This window comes from Nematocida ausubeli (assembly GCF_000738915.1).
Source record: "Nematocida ausubeli strain ERTm6 chromosome Unknown supercont2.2, whole genome shotgun sequence".
Taxonomy (NCBI): domain Eukaryota; kingdom Fungi; phylum Microsporidia; genus Nematocida; species Nematocida ausubeli.
This window is the reverse complement of record NW_026515635.1, coordinates 530,836-544,853: the sequence shown is the minus strand read 5'-3', so window position 1 is coordinate 544,853 and position 14,018 is coordinate 530,836. Positions and strand designations below refer to the sequence as shown.

Genomic DNA, 14,018 nt, shown 5'->3' with positions numbered 1-14,018 from the left:
AAATGCTTAAATCTAAAAATATTTGAGAATTTCAGTGCTAAGATATGAAAATGGAAATGAAACCACATGAATGTTTATACAAAAGAAATAACAGACAGATATCTATCAAGCTACTAGCAAAAGTGCTTCTTATGGTTTCACTTCTAGCAATGCAGAATGTCTTTGGGTTATTGAGCAGACAATGTGCAGATAATGTGCTAGAAGAACTAGTAGAAAAATTCGAAAAATATGGCATTGAACTCAACATGGATGGGCCTTTAAACCCAATTATGCTATTCTTATGTGACAAGATGGATACTCTTTACAACAGGCGATTTAATTCTCCATATTCACCTGAACAGAGCTCTGATGGAAAGGAGATGTGTTGTATGCAGACAATGGACAAGAAGCCTGACTCAATCTATCCGCTCGTCAAAGAAGAAGATAGGCTTTCAACATGCTCTAAAGAGCACTACAACGCACTAGTTAACATGTTCCCTTCTCCTGATAGAAAAATAAGCATCTATCCTAAAGAAGGATGCAAAGATTCTTTTACTTCTTTTCTAAAGAGTGAACATGTCAAGGAATATGCTCATAAGATTCTTGCAGTACTTCTTCTACAAACAGAGGGAATGGATGTGCAACTGAGAATTGAGGATGAGGAAAGCGAATGCCCTATGCTTGTATGGTCTAATAAAAACAATGACAAAGACACCTTCAGTGTTCCTATAGACATTGCTGGTAGTACAGAAGAGCAGAAGAGCAGTAGCTCCAATGAAGAACTAAGTATTAAAAAAAAAGGCAGTCAAACAATGCAGACTATTAAGTACTTCATTAACGAAGAACTCTACAAAAAAGTTGATATAGATAAAATAAGGTGGTTACAATCAGATTTGGATGAAAGTTTATTGTGGGATGAGTTTAGTGCGACACCGGCTTGGCTAATACAATCTTACATATACTACTATCTGGAAACTAAAGAAGATTTAATTAAACTATACTGCGAAATAATCCAAAAAGTGATTGCTAGTAAGCTAGATACCACACCAATAGGCTATCTCGATGTTGCATGGAGGTTCTTTAGAAAAATTCCTACACCCGATAAAAAAGAGTTAAAAACATTTGAGTGCTGGGAGATGTTTAAAGAGCTTAAAGATCTAATTGAAGCTGAGGAAAGATTTCAAGTGCTTCCCTTCGCGGATAATAGCCAGCTCCCTGCCAAAACAACAGTTGAAGAAAACACACCTCCAGAAGAAGGGCTAATCCCAAGTGATATAGAGTCTGTGGTGCTCACTCTATTATGCATCTTTGTATATGACCCAATGGCAAATGCCTACAATGTTGACCATCTTCCAAACATACCGGAAGAAGTGAAGAATCTATTTTGTATTTCGTCTATACACACGTGTGTCTCTAGTAATCCATCTGAAATAAGCAGTGACCCAGCTACAAGCAATCTACCAAGCAATAGTATGCCTATTATACAGGTAGGAAAGGAAATACCACAAGAGGCTTTGAGTAAATGGAGTGAAATAATTCAGAACTTGGTGAAAGAAGATAAAGACATAAGCTATACAACTATAGAGGATAGACGCATGATTGATCCTAATATCCTCAATATTCTCATAATAATGATAAAAGTTACAGGAATGGACTATAAGAAATATATGGAAGAAATGAGAGAATATATACAAGAATACCAAGAAGCAAGATTTGATAATAAAATTCGAGACTATGTAGCAAGAACATTTTCTCAGATGTCAAGAGAATCCTTAGGAAATCAAACAATTCACGACTGGTGCCTAGAGCCTTCTACATCTTCTGAAGATAAGAACCCAAGAAGAATATGTGTGGAATTTAGGGATGGTTTTATTAAGAGTTCAGATGCTAAAGAAATAATGACTAAATTTATGTATATTTATTATGCAACACAAAATAAGGCACAACGGATAGACATTTATCTTACCTCAACAAAAGAAATTTATTTACGAATTAACAAATATATTCGAAAATTCAATAGTCCGAGAATATTCGAATTAAAGACCAAATTAAGCAAGGTAGCAAAAACCAACTATACTATTTATGCGCTTTCTAAATGTGCAGAATCCATGGATATATCCAACACTGATTATAATGATGAGATGATTGATTTGGCTCAAATTTACGAGAGAATGCGTTCGGGATACTTTAACCAGGATTTTCACTATTAGTATGAAATTGATAGAGTAGTTTCAAATGAGTTTTATTTGTGTGCTGCCATGGATGCCTAAATGTACTGCAACTGCCTACCTTTGTACTTGATTTCCAGTGGCAATAAGCAATTCTAAATAAACATGAACTAATTCTATGTAAAGTTTTCCAATTGTATAGGCATATTAAAGGCAGTTTTTATTGCTACTTCCACTATGATATGGGGGTATTATACCAGGCTTTAGACAGATGGCTATCCCGAATAAAACATAAGCATTTCCAGCTAGTACTTTTCATACAGTAAATTACATATCTATATCCTCAAGATTGTCTGAACTGCCCTGGTGTGTATCATTTGTTTCTGTTGTTTCAATTGTTTTTTCATCTAATATGGATTCGTCTTCCTTTTCCTTTAAAACAGAGGTTTCTTTTGCATTTTTGCGCTTTATTGGGCTCTTAGCAGCGCTCTTTTGCTTTTTAGCTGGATTAGCTGGAAGTCTTGTATTCTTTTCTTTAGTCAGCTTGGCACTTTTTAGAGGTGCTTTTCGGGTCTTGACTATTTTAGTCGGCGTAGATAGCAGTGTTTCTCTAGACACTTCATCTTTACTATCTAGAATTTCTTTTGAATCATTCTGAGACACATCGGCATCTATAGAAGGCTCTTCAACCTCATCCATCGGCGGCCTATGTTTTCCAAGCCCACGCTTAATTGGGGTAGCTGCTTTGCGGGGCTTAGTCTGCTTCTTCTCTTTTGTTTGCACAGGAGGAAATGGTGCGTATACTAGCGTACTTGGGTTTATGGTAGGCGAGCTAGGGATTATTAAGCTATCATCTTGCACTGTGCTACTTTTGATGATGGAAGAGTCTGTTTGACTATGCATAGAATGCTCTTCTGCTAAGGAGTTTTCTGCAGCTGTAATTTCTTGCATGATCTCAGGATGTCTCTGGTTTTTTGAAAGCTCTTCTAAAAGCTTCTCTTTGGGTATATGAGTGCTTTTTTCTAGGTTGGCTTGTGGAATGGCCTCTGGAACTTCTTCTTTTTTCAGCTCTTCTTTTTCCACTGGGAATTCTTTTGCCATTGATTCCTCTTTTTCTACTGATACTTCTTCTGTATCCTGTGCTTCTTCGTCTGTATTGCTATTTGCATCAGCATTTCCCTCAGACTGAGTCATCTGCCCGCGTCTTCTTTTTTTTATTACATGCGATGCTATTTTCTTTCCTAGTGACATAGATCGGCACTCTACTGGGAAGTACTCGTGTAGTGCGCGTATCGCATTCTTCTTTACTTTATGCTCTAATATTCTTTTCTTGCCGGACAGAAATAGCTTTATATAAAACATCAAGTACTCCACATCGGTATACTTTACTAAAAGGTCAAGGAACTTAGGATCGAACTGAATTTCTGGCCTTCCTGTTGCTTCATCCTTCTTAATCCTTTTCACGGACTCTACCTTTACCTCCTCACCTAGCGCGTTCTTCTTTTCCTCAGCTTTGGCATACATTTCCTCCATTCCTTCTTTGCTAAAGGTCTTTGTTAGAACTTTTTCGAGCTCTTTTATATTCTCGTCTGGGCACTTATTTACAACCTCTTCTGCCAGACTTTTTGCATCTAGCTCCTGTGTTGTCACTAATTCAAGTATAGCTATTTTATCTAGCACTGCCGCCCTGCCCTCTGGAGAAGAAGCTGCATACTCTTCTAGCTTTTCCTGCTTTTGTTTTACATATCGTTCACGTGCTGTCTCTTTTTTATCCTTTCTTAGCTTTTCCTCATACTCAATCTCAGCCTCTTTTCTCCTTTCTACTGCCGACTCGCCTGTTAAACAATAGAAGTTCTCGTATTTGCACTCAAAGGTATTCACTTCTTCGTCTTCCTGATAGAACGGGTCCATTACATCGTACACGTCCACGACCCGTCTCTTCTTTTTTACCTCTTTGTTCTTTATTTCAACTTCCTTTTCACTAAAATTCACTACTATTACTGAGTGCATATTAACAGAGCTAGAAAATATTTATTTATGGATGAAGTTTTGTTCTCAGGGCCTCTTTCTGTACAAAAGAACTCCAGCACAGCAGAGTACATCTGCGAGCTGGCTAAGAAACCCGAATTCTTCGAGCTAAAACTCTACAACCAGGCCACGTTCACAATCATGCTTTCTAAGCTCAATGAATCAGAGTACTACACCATTAAAGAGACACAGAGCATACGCGTGAACTACATGTCTTTTATAGCAACACTTAGCGAGCTACTAAAGCGCGTGCAGAGGAAAGAACTCTTTATAGAAGTAGGGAGCACCATAAAAATCATAGAAAGAAACACATTCAGAAACATTCTGCATCTTGAGCTGCCGCTGAAGAATCTGACTGAAAGCGAGTATAAAATGTATATATCTGAGATACTTAGCAAATTAAATCGAAAAACAAGTGCTTTGGAGAGAGAAAACAGCATTCTGAAAGAAGAGCTGATGTCCGCTAGGCGTGCCAATGATGATATGACGCAGCGATACAGAGAGGAGCTTGAAAAGCTCGAGAGCACCACCAACCGCTCGCGCAGAGAAGCAGGTGACTTGGAGATGAAAGTAAACAGCCTCAAAAAAATCACTGATGAATCCGCATTGGAAATTGACCGTCTGAAAAAAGAAAATAGAATACTTGAGGACGACCTAAAGAAAGCAAATGACATAATAAAAAGAAACTTTGAAGATCTGAAAGGAAGAATAAAATCAGAAACACTTCTTAAAGAAGAAACCCGCAACTATAAACAAGAAAAAGAAGACATAGAGGCAATAAACAGTCGGCTAGAAATGGAAGTGATGGAGAAAAACGAAGAGATAAAGATACTGAAAGAGCTAGAAGAGGAAAGGGCGGAAGCGATAAACAACTTGAAAATCATGAACAAATCACTTAATAGAAAGCTGGAAAGTACATATAGAATATACAATCGAATATACAAAAAGCACGATGAGACAGAGGAGGACTCCAAGACAGAGGAAACCACTAGTTCTCTAATAGCGCCCGAAAGTATACAGTATTAATAAAAATGCCCTTTGTTAGACAGCCCTGATTTAATACATCGCATACACAGACATATTGCCATTATCTACGGGTGCGAATACGTGTTCTATATAATTTGTACAGCTTTATTCATTAGACTTTTCTTATTCCCATAAGCTAGGCATGCCAAAGAGCAGCTTCTAGCAGATACTTTTCTTAAAAATTAGAGTTTAGAAGCTCTGTTTTTATTTTTCTGTATATTTATTATTCTAGGAATGGTTTACTCTAAAGATGAAAGCTTTCCGCACATAAATAATTTATTCTGAAATTTTTTGTATACCATGCTTTCCACAGTAACATATGTAAATTCGAGCATTGCTATTCTAAACGAGAAAACATTAAATATACACAAAGATGGGGTGCAAGCACATATTGATCTGCCAAGTAAAGGCCTGTTGGTATGCGGATGCTATGTCATTACAGAAACCAAGGATATACTGGTGATTAACGATGGCGCAGTAAAGAGAATTGGAAAATCGCACAAGACTCCAACAAAGATGGCTATTAGTGGCAGCTCAATGTACATTGCAGACAGGGCAGGCTCTGTCTATGAGTTGGAGGATCTCGAAAAAACTTGTATGTCTCAGATGGAAGGAGCACCAAAACATCTTTTTGGCTCTATTTCTATGATAACTGACATTATTGTTTCGGAGGACTCTATTATTACTGCAGACAAAGACAACAAAATAAGAGTTACAGACCGGCAATATCCGCACAGAATACAGAGCTTCATCCAGGTCCACAGTAAGCCAATACTCTCTATTGCCACTGTTGGAAAGTATCTAGTGGCCGGTGGGTATGATTGGTACGTCTCATTGTACAACACAGACACGAAGGAAGTTCTTATTTTTGATTTAATGCAAAATAAAATAGAGCGGATGGGTAAAACACTACCAGGGGTGGATGATCCTGAGAATATATCTAATATTAATCTTGATGCAGAAAGTAAAGTAAGAAAGCTGCTTGGGAATGGCAATACACTCCTTATACTGCGAAACAGCACTCCTATCTTGGTAGACATCTCTAAGATAAACGAAAATCTAGAAGTTACTTGCACAGAAATATCTGGCCTATCAGACAAAGTAATAATAGACGGAATCAGCATGGAAGATGGATTTGCTGTTTTGGATGAACAAGGCTTTTTATTTAAGATAGTTCCATCTGCACCAGCGCCTACACAAATTCTGCAAATTCCAAACTATACCCATAAGATAGATATATCTATAGCAAATAAGTACTTGGACTAGAATGAAAACACATAACCTGCTATTTGACCTAGATATAGCCCACTTTAGCACTAAAAAGCATAATTTCATAGAATAGATTTATTTATTGGCTACTTTCTTCTCTATTTGGAAGCTCTTTTTCAATTTGTTTCTAATACTAACAAGAGTTGTCCAAGTTGTAGCACAAACTAATAAATATAAATGTATGCATTTTTATTCCCAAGCTTTTTAAAAGAATATATGCATTTTGTCTGAATATTTTACACCAAACTTGCCGGCTTGGCTCTTCATTCTTTAGTTGACTTGTGTCTAGACATGCATAATCCTGCAGCCACTGCAGCAACAATCCCAACACCAGCAAGCACCATAAATGCCGTTGTTTTATTTGTCAAAAGACCATCTTTGAAAAAATGTCCGATTTTTTTATCTAGCTCTTTGCTCTTCACAATAAGCCCTTTCATTTTCTTCTCCCCCAGTATGGCAGACCTTTTCTTTAGATCAAACATTGGCTTTACTTCCTCTCTTTCCCGAATAATGCGAATGGATGCCAAGAAAAATACATATGGGGCATGCAGCTCTGATCTGAGTAAATATGCGTATATGTAAACTAGGTCTTCATAGGCAAATGTTCTGGAGAACCACAGTGCTGTGTGAGATAGCTCAATAAACGTCCCTTTTATCTGCTCAAAGTCTATTTCCTTGACAATATAGTATCCCTCCATTTTCTGCAGCGTTGTTTCATAGCGAAGCGCAAGCGCATACTGGTTTTTCAGATACTCGTAAAGAAAGCTCTCGTATATGGCCATGCAGTCTTTTTCTACCTTTGAGTACTCTACATCTTTGTCTGCCGCCACCTCCGTATATATTATAGGAATAAGAAAGTCCAGAATCTCCTGATAGTACTCCTCTATGCTATATAGCTTGGCTGCTATTTTTCTTAGATACATAACAGGCTTGCTGTTTTTATCTATTTCGCTTGCTTCTTCCTCTCCGTCAGAGCTTCTTACACAAAAACGTAGTCTATGAATGTCTCTATCGATTATCTGCTCTATTTCCGGCATGTTTTCTATCTTTTCTGGCACTCTTTTCATTAAAGATGACTCTTCTTTGTGCATATCCATAAATCTAGTAATTTCTTGGAAGAGCAGCTGCACAGTTTGGGCTAGTTTCATACTAATAAAATCTTTTCGCATAGTTTTCAATATAATTTCTGTCTCCTATAAAACAAACCAATTATATGCTAATAAATTCTATTTTACAATGAAGATACTTTTATTCAGTGCATACATACAATGACCCCACTTGGCGTTACTTTGTCTTTTTGCTGTCTATATTTTAACTAGTATAGTTGACTTTTGCATAAAGCTCTTTAATATATATATTTAATTTTCTCTATTGAAGCAAAATATTACGTATTTCTTGCTCACGGATATGGCATATGATATAGTACTATAACTTTGGGTTATATACATGGACACCTCTTTTAAAATTATATAACTCTCTATATAAAAATAATAGCATAGCTTCTTTTAATATACTAAAGAGCAAAAAGCACTAAGAAGTAGATAGATAAAGTTGTCTAATAAAGCTATATGTCTTTATAAAATATAAAACTCATTTAAATGCTCTCAAACAGACTCTAATTTAGCCCATTTGCTTTATTTAGAATGTTTCTATGCTTATGTTATCCTAGTTTTTATTTATTGTTCGGGTATATGAGGTATACCTTCTTTGCAAACCAGTTTCTTCTGTTATTTATTTTACTTATGAATACATGCTATATATTTTACATTTTTTCTACTTTCCATATATATGTAAAAATAAACTCTTCTGTATTTCGTGTGTAAATATTAGATAGAAGGCTTATTTCCTCTAAAAAAAGACGAAAGCACAGGAAAATCAAAAAAGCTGCACAATTCAAAGACCCAGCCGGGCGCTGACACCACATAGAGGAGCTTAATACACAAAACAGGCTATGTATGCTCAGCACATAGAGAGCACAACCAGAATGCCACAGCAGCAATACTATAGGTTATACCAAAGGAAGAATACACGTATAGAATCATGTAAATACATTCATGTAAGCACACTATAAATAGCACACTCTTGCTCTACAGTCAGCTTACAGCCATAGCAGATAAGTGCTTGTGCTGTGTTGCATTACTGCAGGTCATTCGGGCTGTTTATGCATGGTGCAGCACAGTAGCATCATCACAACACACACTCTGCTCTGTAGTAGTAAAGTATACAAGTAGAGGACAGAAGTAGAAAGCAGTGTGCAGAAATAAAATAAAAAGGAGTAAATGCATGTGTCTTTATTGTTTTTTGTGTTGTTAATATACATGTAGAGACAGTTCATTTAGAGGAGTTTAATAGGAGCTTAAGATATTCGGGCCTGTCTGCGGGGTTGTTTTATCTGTTTTGTGCAGACAGGATGGGCTTATGTGTGTGCCAGGAATACTATGCGAAGAGTTTAAAGTGCTTCTTCTAGGCCCAGGTTTCAGTGCAGGCCTGTGATGAGTTTAACTTACCTTGATGAATTTAAGTTGTCCGAAGAGCTTAAGTTGTCTCGATGAAGTTAAAGGCACCTCGATGAGCTTAAGGTATCTGCCTGTGCGCGAGTGCACACAGAGGAGAACTAGCAAGTGATTCCTGTGTTTGCTTTGGAATATTTTTACAGATTTATGCTCTATTTATACTTATATTTTGGAAAATAGACCTTAATTTGCCCGTTCTGGATGCTCCCAATATCCCCCAAAGAGCGCATATACTTTTTAATATACAAGAAGACCCGCTCTAAAGTGAATATAGACAGGTCTATGGGGGCTGCACCCCCAATATGCCCGAGTAAGGGTAAATTGCGCAGGAATTGCGCAGCCTGGCTGTGTGCCTCACACACAGAGGGTATAGCGCAGAGCACAGATGCTATACTGTGATATGCAGTATATATGCAGTGGATATAAACAGACTGGCTGGTTTGAATACCTCAGGCTGCACTACTAGCCAGAGTACAGACAGAGTTGAGAGATGTGGGTGCACTCTTTTTGTTGCTCTCTTTATGGCGTGTGTGAGTTATAGAGAGTAGGGCCCTTTCACAGAACAGTCTGCAGTCTCTGCCTCTCGGACACAGCTACCCTTCTAGGAGCTCTGCCGTACACACACATATGCAGAGTGTCTCTGCCCTCGCTGCAGTATGGATGCGCGCGCCCTTTCTGGGCAGGAGGCCCATCTCAAAAAAAACACCTGAGAAAATATTTTTTGCAGGGGCGCTCAGCAGGGCAAAACACAGGAATTTCAGGGAAAATGCCCCCTTCCTTCGGTTTGCAGGGGCAAAAAAGTGCGGAGAGGGAAATTGCTGACGAAAAAGGAAAAAAATAAAATGCGGTCTATAAATACGCGAAAACTCTGTCTTTTATTCGCAGTGCGAGAGACTTCTCAGCCACAGACGCATAACAGTCGGGTATGTAGAAACACTCAGTGCGGCGGGTCAGCGCGGATGTAAAGCGCCACTAGCGAGCATTTGGGCTGGCAGGGAAGTGGTGTGGGGGCCAGTAGGTCGAGGCCCCCTTATATATTAATCTCTTCATTGGCACAAGAGCCTTGGGCAGGGCTGGCATATAGGTATATAGTACTTAGAAAAGAACAAGAATGTTGTTAAGGAGAAAGAAAGTGCTGTGTGTAGAGAATAGAACTAACTATAAATTAATGCTTCTTAGCCTAATAGGCTTATTGTGTTTGGATTGTTATAATACAAGAGGTATAAAATAGAATAGATGAGAAATATTACACATGCTATAGATATATATAGAGAAATCCTCTATTAAAATAGAAACACTTAGTCTTTGTGGGGGGGGCGCAGAAGCTACATATATTACTAAAAGCAAGCCAAGAGTTTACTCATAAATGTTACCAGTTGTTCTATATAGAATAATTTAAAATAATTTTTACCTTTAGTTTTCTTAGTTGGAAATAATAAATAAAAAGAAATATAGACTCTAAAACTATTATATAAAGCATTTCAAATTAACCAATTTATTAACAGTTAATTTTTAAAATTGGATAGCAGAGAACTTAATTATTGTGGATTAAAGCTAAACTATAGCGCAAACGCTTTTACAGAAAACAACACTATTTTGTGGAGAATAGGCTATTCCTCAATAAAAAATCCCAAATGGTTAAATATTCTATAGAATATAAGGCGATCTTTGAAAACAAGATAGAGATCTATTGTAATGCTGAGAAAACAAGTCAAAATAAAAGCGTTAGAAGAAGAAAAATGCAAACCATCAATAGCATTTAGAATTAAAACACTACATCCACAAGAAAGTTTCTGTCTTTTTCTCTATTACAAATTATGCCTGCTAAAAACTACATTTAAGAAAGTAATGCGACTTCTATTGGAAAGCAATAAAACGTACAGCGAATGTTTGCCATAGTAAGCATAAAACAACTTGTGCATCGGACCTCATTACACAAAACCAAAGACTGACTTAATAAATGCCTCCATCTCCTTAATAGCGCTATCCAAAAGGGTATTATTAATTAGCTTGTCAAACTCGCTGCTATGCCCATAGAAGTTCTCCTCTTTAGCCTTCATCAGCCGCTTGCTTAGCTCATCCTGTGTTATTATTGCTCTTTGTGAAATTCTTTCGTGGAGAATAGACATGGGGGCATATATAAAGACATAAACAGCATTTATCCCAGACTCTTTTATGCTTTTTACACCCTTTTTTTCTATTTCTAGCAGAAGTATCTTTCCAGGCTGAGGTGTCTTGTACTCTATGCCAGTTCCATAGTAATTTTCAGCATACTCAGCATACTCAATAAACTCGTTGTTTTTAACCTTCTCCATAAACTTATCGCGCGTTATGAAAAAGTAGTCCTTTCCATCTCTCTCGTTTTCTCTGGGCGTTCGTGTTGTGTATGAGACAGAAATAGTAAACTTATGAGGATATCTGTGAAGTAAGTGCCTCACGATGGTGGACTTACCTGAGCCGCTGGCGCCTGCTATTACAAGAGTATTAAACTGAGGCTGCATAATTTTTTCTTGCAAATCTTTATTTATTTGTAAACATAAAATCTGATTAAACTGCAATATATACAAGTGTAAGAGAAAGATAGTAGAGAAAATTGTAAAAGACCTTTATTCTTCACATAGGCCACTTAATCGTACAGGCCAGCTTCATCATCAAGAGCACTCTCACCAAGACCGCCTTTGTACTTATTCTGGAACCCTTCGTACTTTCTTTCGTCCTCCTCACTTACACTTCTTCTGGCTCTTTCCAGCGCCTTCTTAAAGTGCTCAGACGTAACAAAGACTGTTTTCTGCGGATTCTCTGGCTCCTTATCCTTTGCAGCATTTTCGCCGGCATCCGGTGTAGAGACATCAGATATCTCCATTTTACTCTTCTTTATGGCAATTTCCTCTTCAATCCTCTTCTTTATGGCAAACTTACATGCAGTTTGACACACCTCGGTCAGATCAGCACCGGAAAACCCAATCGTCTTTACAGCGATTTCTCTGAGATTGACTGACTCGTCTAGAGGGGCCTTTTGCAGGGCAGCCTTAAGAATAGAGTATCTGCTCTCCTCGTCTGGAAGAGGGATGTATATGAGCTGGTCTAGCCGCCCTGGACGCAGAAGAGCAGGCTCAATGACATCGGGCCTGTTGGTTGCCCCAATTACAAACACATTCTTCTTGGTGTTCATTCCATCCATTTCAATCAACATTTGGTTGAGAATTTGGGTTGCTCCTCCGCTAGACCTGTCTCCTGCACCTGCTCTGGCCTTGGCAATGGAGTCAATTTCGTCAAAGAACAGGACACATGGTGCTGCAGATCGGGCCTTGTCGAATATTTCACGCAGATTTGCCTCACTTTCACCAACCCACATGGTGAGCAGCTCTGGCCCTTTAATCGACACAAAGTTGGCATTGCACTGGCTGGCCACAGCTTTGGCTAAAAGAGTCTTACCACATCCAGGTGGTCCGTAGAAAAGCACACCACGAGAAGGGCTCATTCCAAACTCTCTATACAGATCTGGATACTCCACTGGATACTGCACCATCTCCTTTAGCTCTGTCTTCACGCCCTCTAGACCACCAATATCTTCCCATTTGATGTTTGGTGCCTCAAGAACAGTCTCTCTCAAGGAGCTTGGGTCTGTGTGCTGCAGAGCATACTCAAAGTTCTTCTGTGTGACAGCAAGAGAATTCAGCACATTAATGTCCAGCACATCGCTGTCCAGGTCAAACAGATGCATCTTTTCCCGGATTTGCTGGAGAGCAGCCTCAGAGCAAAGAGACGCCAGATCACTCCCGGTGTACCCGTGGGTGTCCTTCGCAATCTTTTCAATATCAGTTTCTGGCGCAATGAGGATGTTCTTGGTGTGGATTCTCATGATCTCAAGACGCCCTGCAAAGTCTGGGATTCCTATCTCAAGCTCTCTGTCAAACCTACCAAATCTTCTTAGTGCAGGATCAATGCTGTTTGGTCTGTTGGTTGCCCCAATCACAATTACAGTTGACCTAGAGTTCAGCCCGTCCATAAGCGTAAGCAGCTGACTTACAACTCTCTTCTCCACTTCTCCCTGACTTTTATCCCTCTTTGGCGCAATTGCATCGATTTCATCGATAAAAATGATACTTGGGCTGTTCTTCTCTGCCTCCTTGAAAGCCTTTCTTAGATTGTTCTCACTTTCTCCAGAAAGCTTGGACATAATCTCTGGCCCGTTAATAAGGAAGAAGAAAGCACCAGACTCATTCGCCACGGCACGGGCAATCATTGTTTTACCAGTTCCTGGCGGTCCGTGCATGAGAATTCCTCTTGGTGGCTTGGCTCCTAGCTTTTGGAACAGAATGGGGTGTCTTAGAGGAAGGTCAACCAGCTCACGTATCTTAGCCATTTGCTTTCGGCAGCCTCCAATGTCATCGTATCCTATCATGTTCTTGTCTGCTAGCAGCTCCTCCTCGGTCACCTCGCCTGAGCAGAAAATTTCTGTGTCCTGCCCCACCTTTCCATACGCCTGGTCACCGGCCTTTACCTGTGTGACTTTAAACCTAAATACCTTGTTCGTGCGGATGGTAATGGTGTCATTTACATGAATTGGGCGCACAGCCTTCTCAAAGTAGTCCTTCAAAAGATCATTGTATACGTCAATCTGCACACCTTCCAGGTCCTCCTTGACAGGAAGAATAGTTGCCTTCTCCACAGTAATTGTATCGTCCATCAGCTCATACAGCTTCACAAAGTCCCCCACGCGAGAGCACAGATTCTCACATCCTTCTCGAACCAGAACTATCTTATCATCAGGTATGTCCATTTTCTTGACCATAAAAAGAGACTCCTTTCTCTTTTTACCTTTTATAAGAATAACATCATACTGAAATATGTTTAGCTGCTGCATGCGGGCGTATGAAATACCTACATCTGCTGGATCCAAGGTGCACTCACCTTTTACGCATTCATCTGTTGGGTATACAATCTGGTAGCTATTTGGTCTTTTCTCATCTAGAATAGCAGTAGCTATGTTTGTCTCGGCCATAAATTAGTATTAAAAAAATTCATTAAATAG

General features: G+C 38.9%; 7 protein-coding genes across 7 annotated transcripts; 3 read left to right on the top strand and 4 right to left on the bottom strand.

The window, feature by feature from the left end:
- Nucleotides 1-44: 44 nt before the first annotated feature.
- On the top strand, nucleotides 45-2,189 carry NESG_00908 (uncharacterized protein; the record flags this gene model as incomplete). The annotated part of the gene is made up of 1 exon (XM_053048549.1): nucleotides 45-2,189. The coding sequence occupies one exon, from the start codon at nucleotides 45-47 to the stop codon at nucleotides 2,187-2,189; it is 2,145 nt and encodes a 714-aa protein (XP_052905309.1).
- Nucleotides 2,190-2,474: 285 nt separating this feature from the next.
- NESG_00907 (uncharacterized protein) lies at nucleotides 2,475-4,157 on the bottom strand (the record flags this gene model as incomplete). Its single annotated transcript, XM_053048548.1, has 1 exon — nucleotides 2,475-4,157. The coding sequence occupies one exon, from the start codon at nucleotides 4,155-4,157 to the stop codon at nucleotides 2,475-2,477; it is 1,683 nt and encodes a 560-aa protein (XP_052905308.1).
- Nucleotides 4,158-4,184: 27 nt separating this feature from the next.
- NESG_00906 (uncharacterized protein) lies at nucleotides 4,185-5,201 on the top strand (the record flags this gene model as incomplete). Its single annotated transcript, XM_053048547.1, has 1 exon — nucleotides 4,185-5,201. The coding sequence occupies one exon, from the start codon at nucleotides 4,185-4,187 to the stop codon at nucleotides 5,199-5,201; it is 1,017 nt and encodes a 338-aa protein (XP_052905307.1).
- Nucleotides 5,202-5,501: 300 nt separating this feature from the next.
- Nucleotides 5,502-6,467, top strand: NESG_00905 (uncharacterized protein; the record flags this gene model as incomplete). Its single annotated transcript, XM_053048546.1, has 1 exon — nucleotides 5,502-6,467. The coding sequence occupies one exon, from the start codon at nucleotides 5,502-5,504 to the stop codon at nucleotides 6,465-6,467; it is 966 nt and encodes a 321-aa protein (XP_052905306.1).
- A 266-nt stretch (nucleotides 6,468-6,733) lies between these two features.
- NESG_00904 (uncharacterized protein) lies at nucleotides 6,734-7,618 on the bottom strand (the record flags this gene model as incomplete). The annotated part of the gene is made up of 1 exon (XM_053048545.1): nucleotides 6,734-7,618. The coding sequence occupies one exon, from the start codon at nucleotides 7,616-7,618 to the stop codon at nucleotides 6,734-6,736; it is 885 nt and encodes a 294-aa protein (XP_052905305.1).
- A 3,296-nt stretch (nucleotides 7,619-10,914) lies between these two features.
- NESG_00903 (uncharacterized protein) lies at nucleotides 10,915-11,484 on the bottom strand (the record flags this gene model as incomplete). The annotated part of the gene is made up of 1 exon (XM_053048544.1): nucleotides 10,915-11,484. One exon carries the CDS (start codon nucleotides 11,482-11,484, stop codon nucleotides 10,915-10,917), a length of 570 nt encoding a protein of 189 aa, XP_052905304.1.
- A 125-nt stretch (nucleotides 11,485-11,609) lies between these two features.
- On the bottom strand, nucleotides 11,610-13,988 carry NESG_00902 (uncharacterized protein; the record flags this gene model as incomplete). The annotated part of the gene is made up of 1 exon (XM_053048543.1): nucleotides 11,610-13,988. The coding sequence occupies one exon, from the start codon at nucleotides 13,986-13,988 to the stop codon at nucleotides 11,610-11,612; it is 2,379 nt and encodes a 792-aa protein (XP_052905303.1).
- Nucleotides 13,989-14,018: the final 30 nt, after the last annotated feature.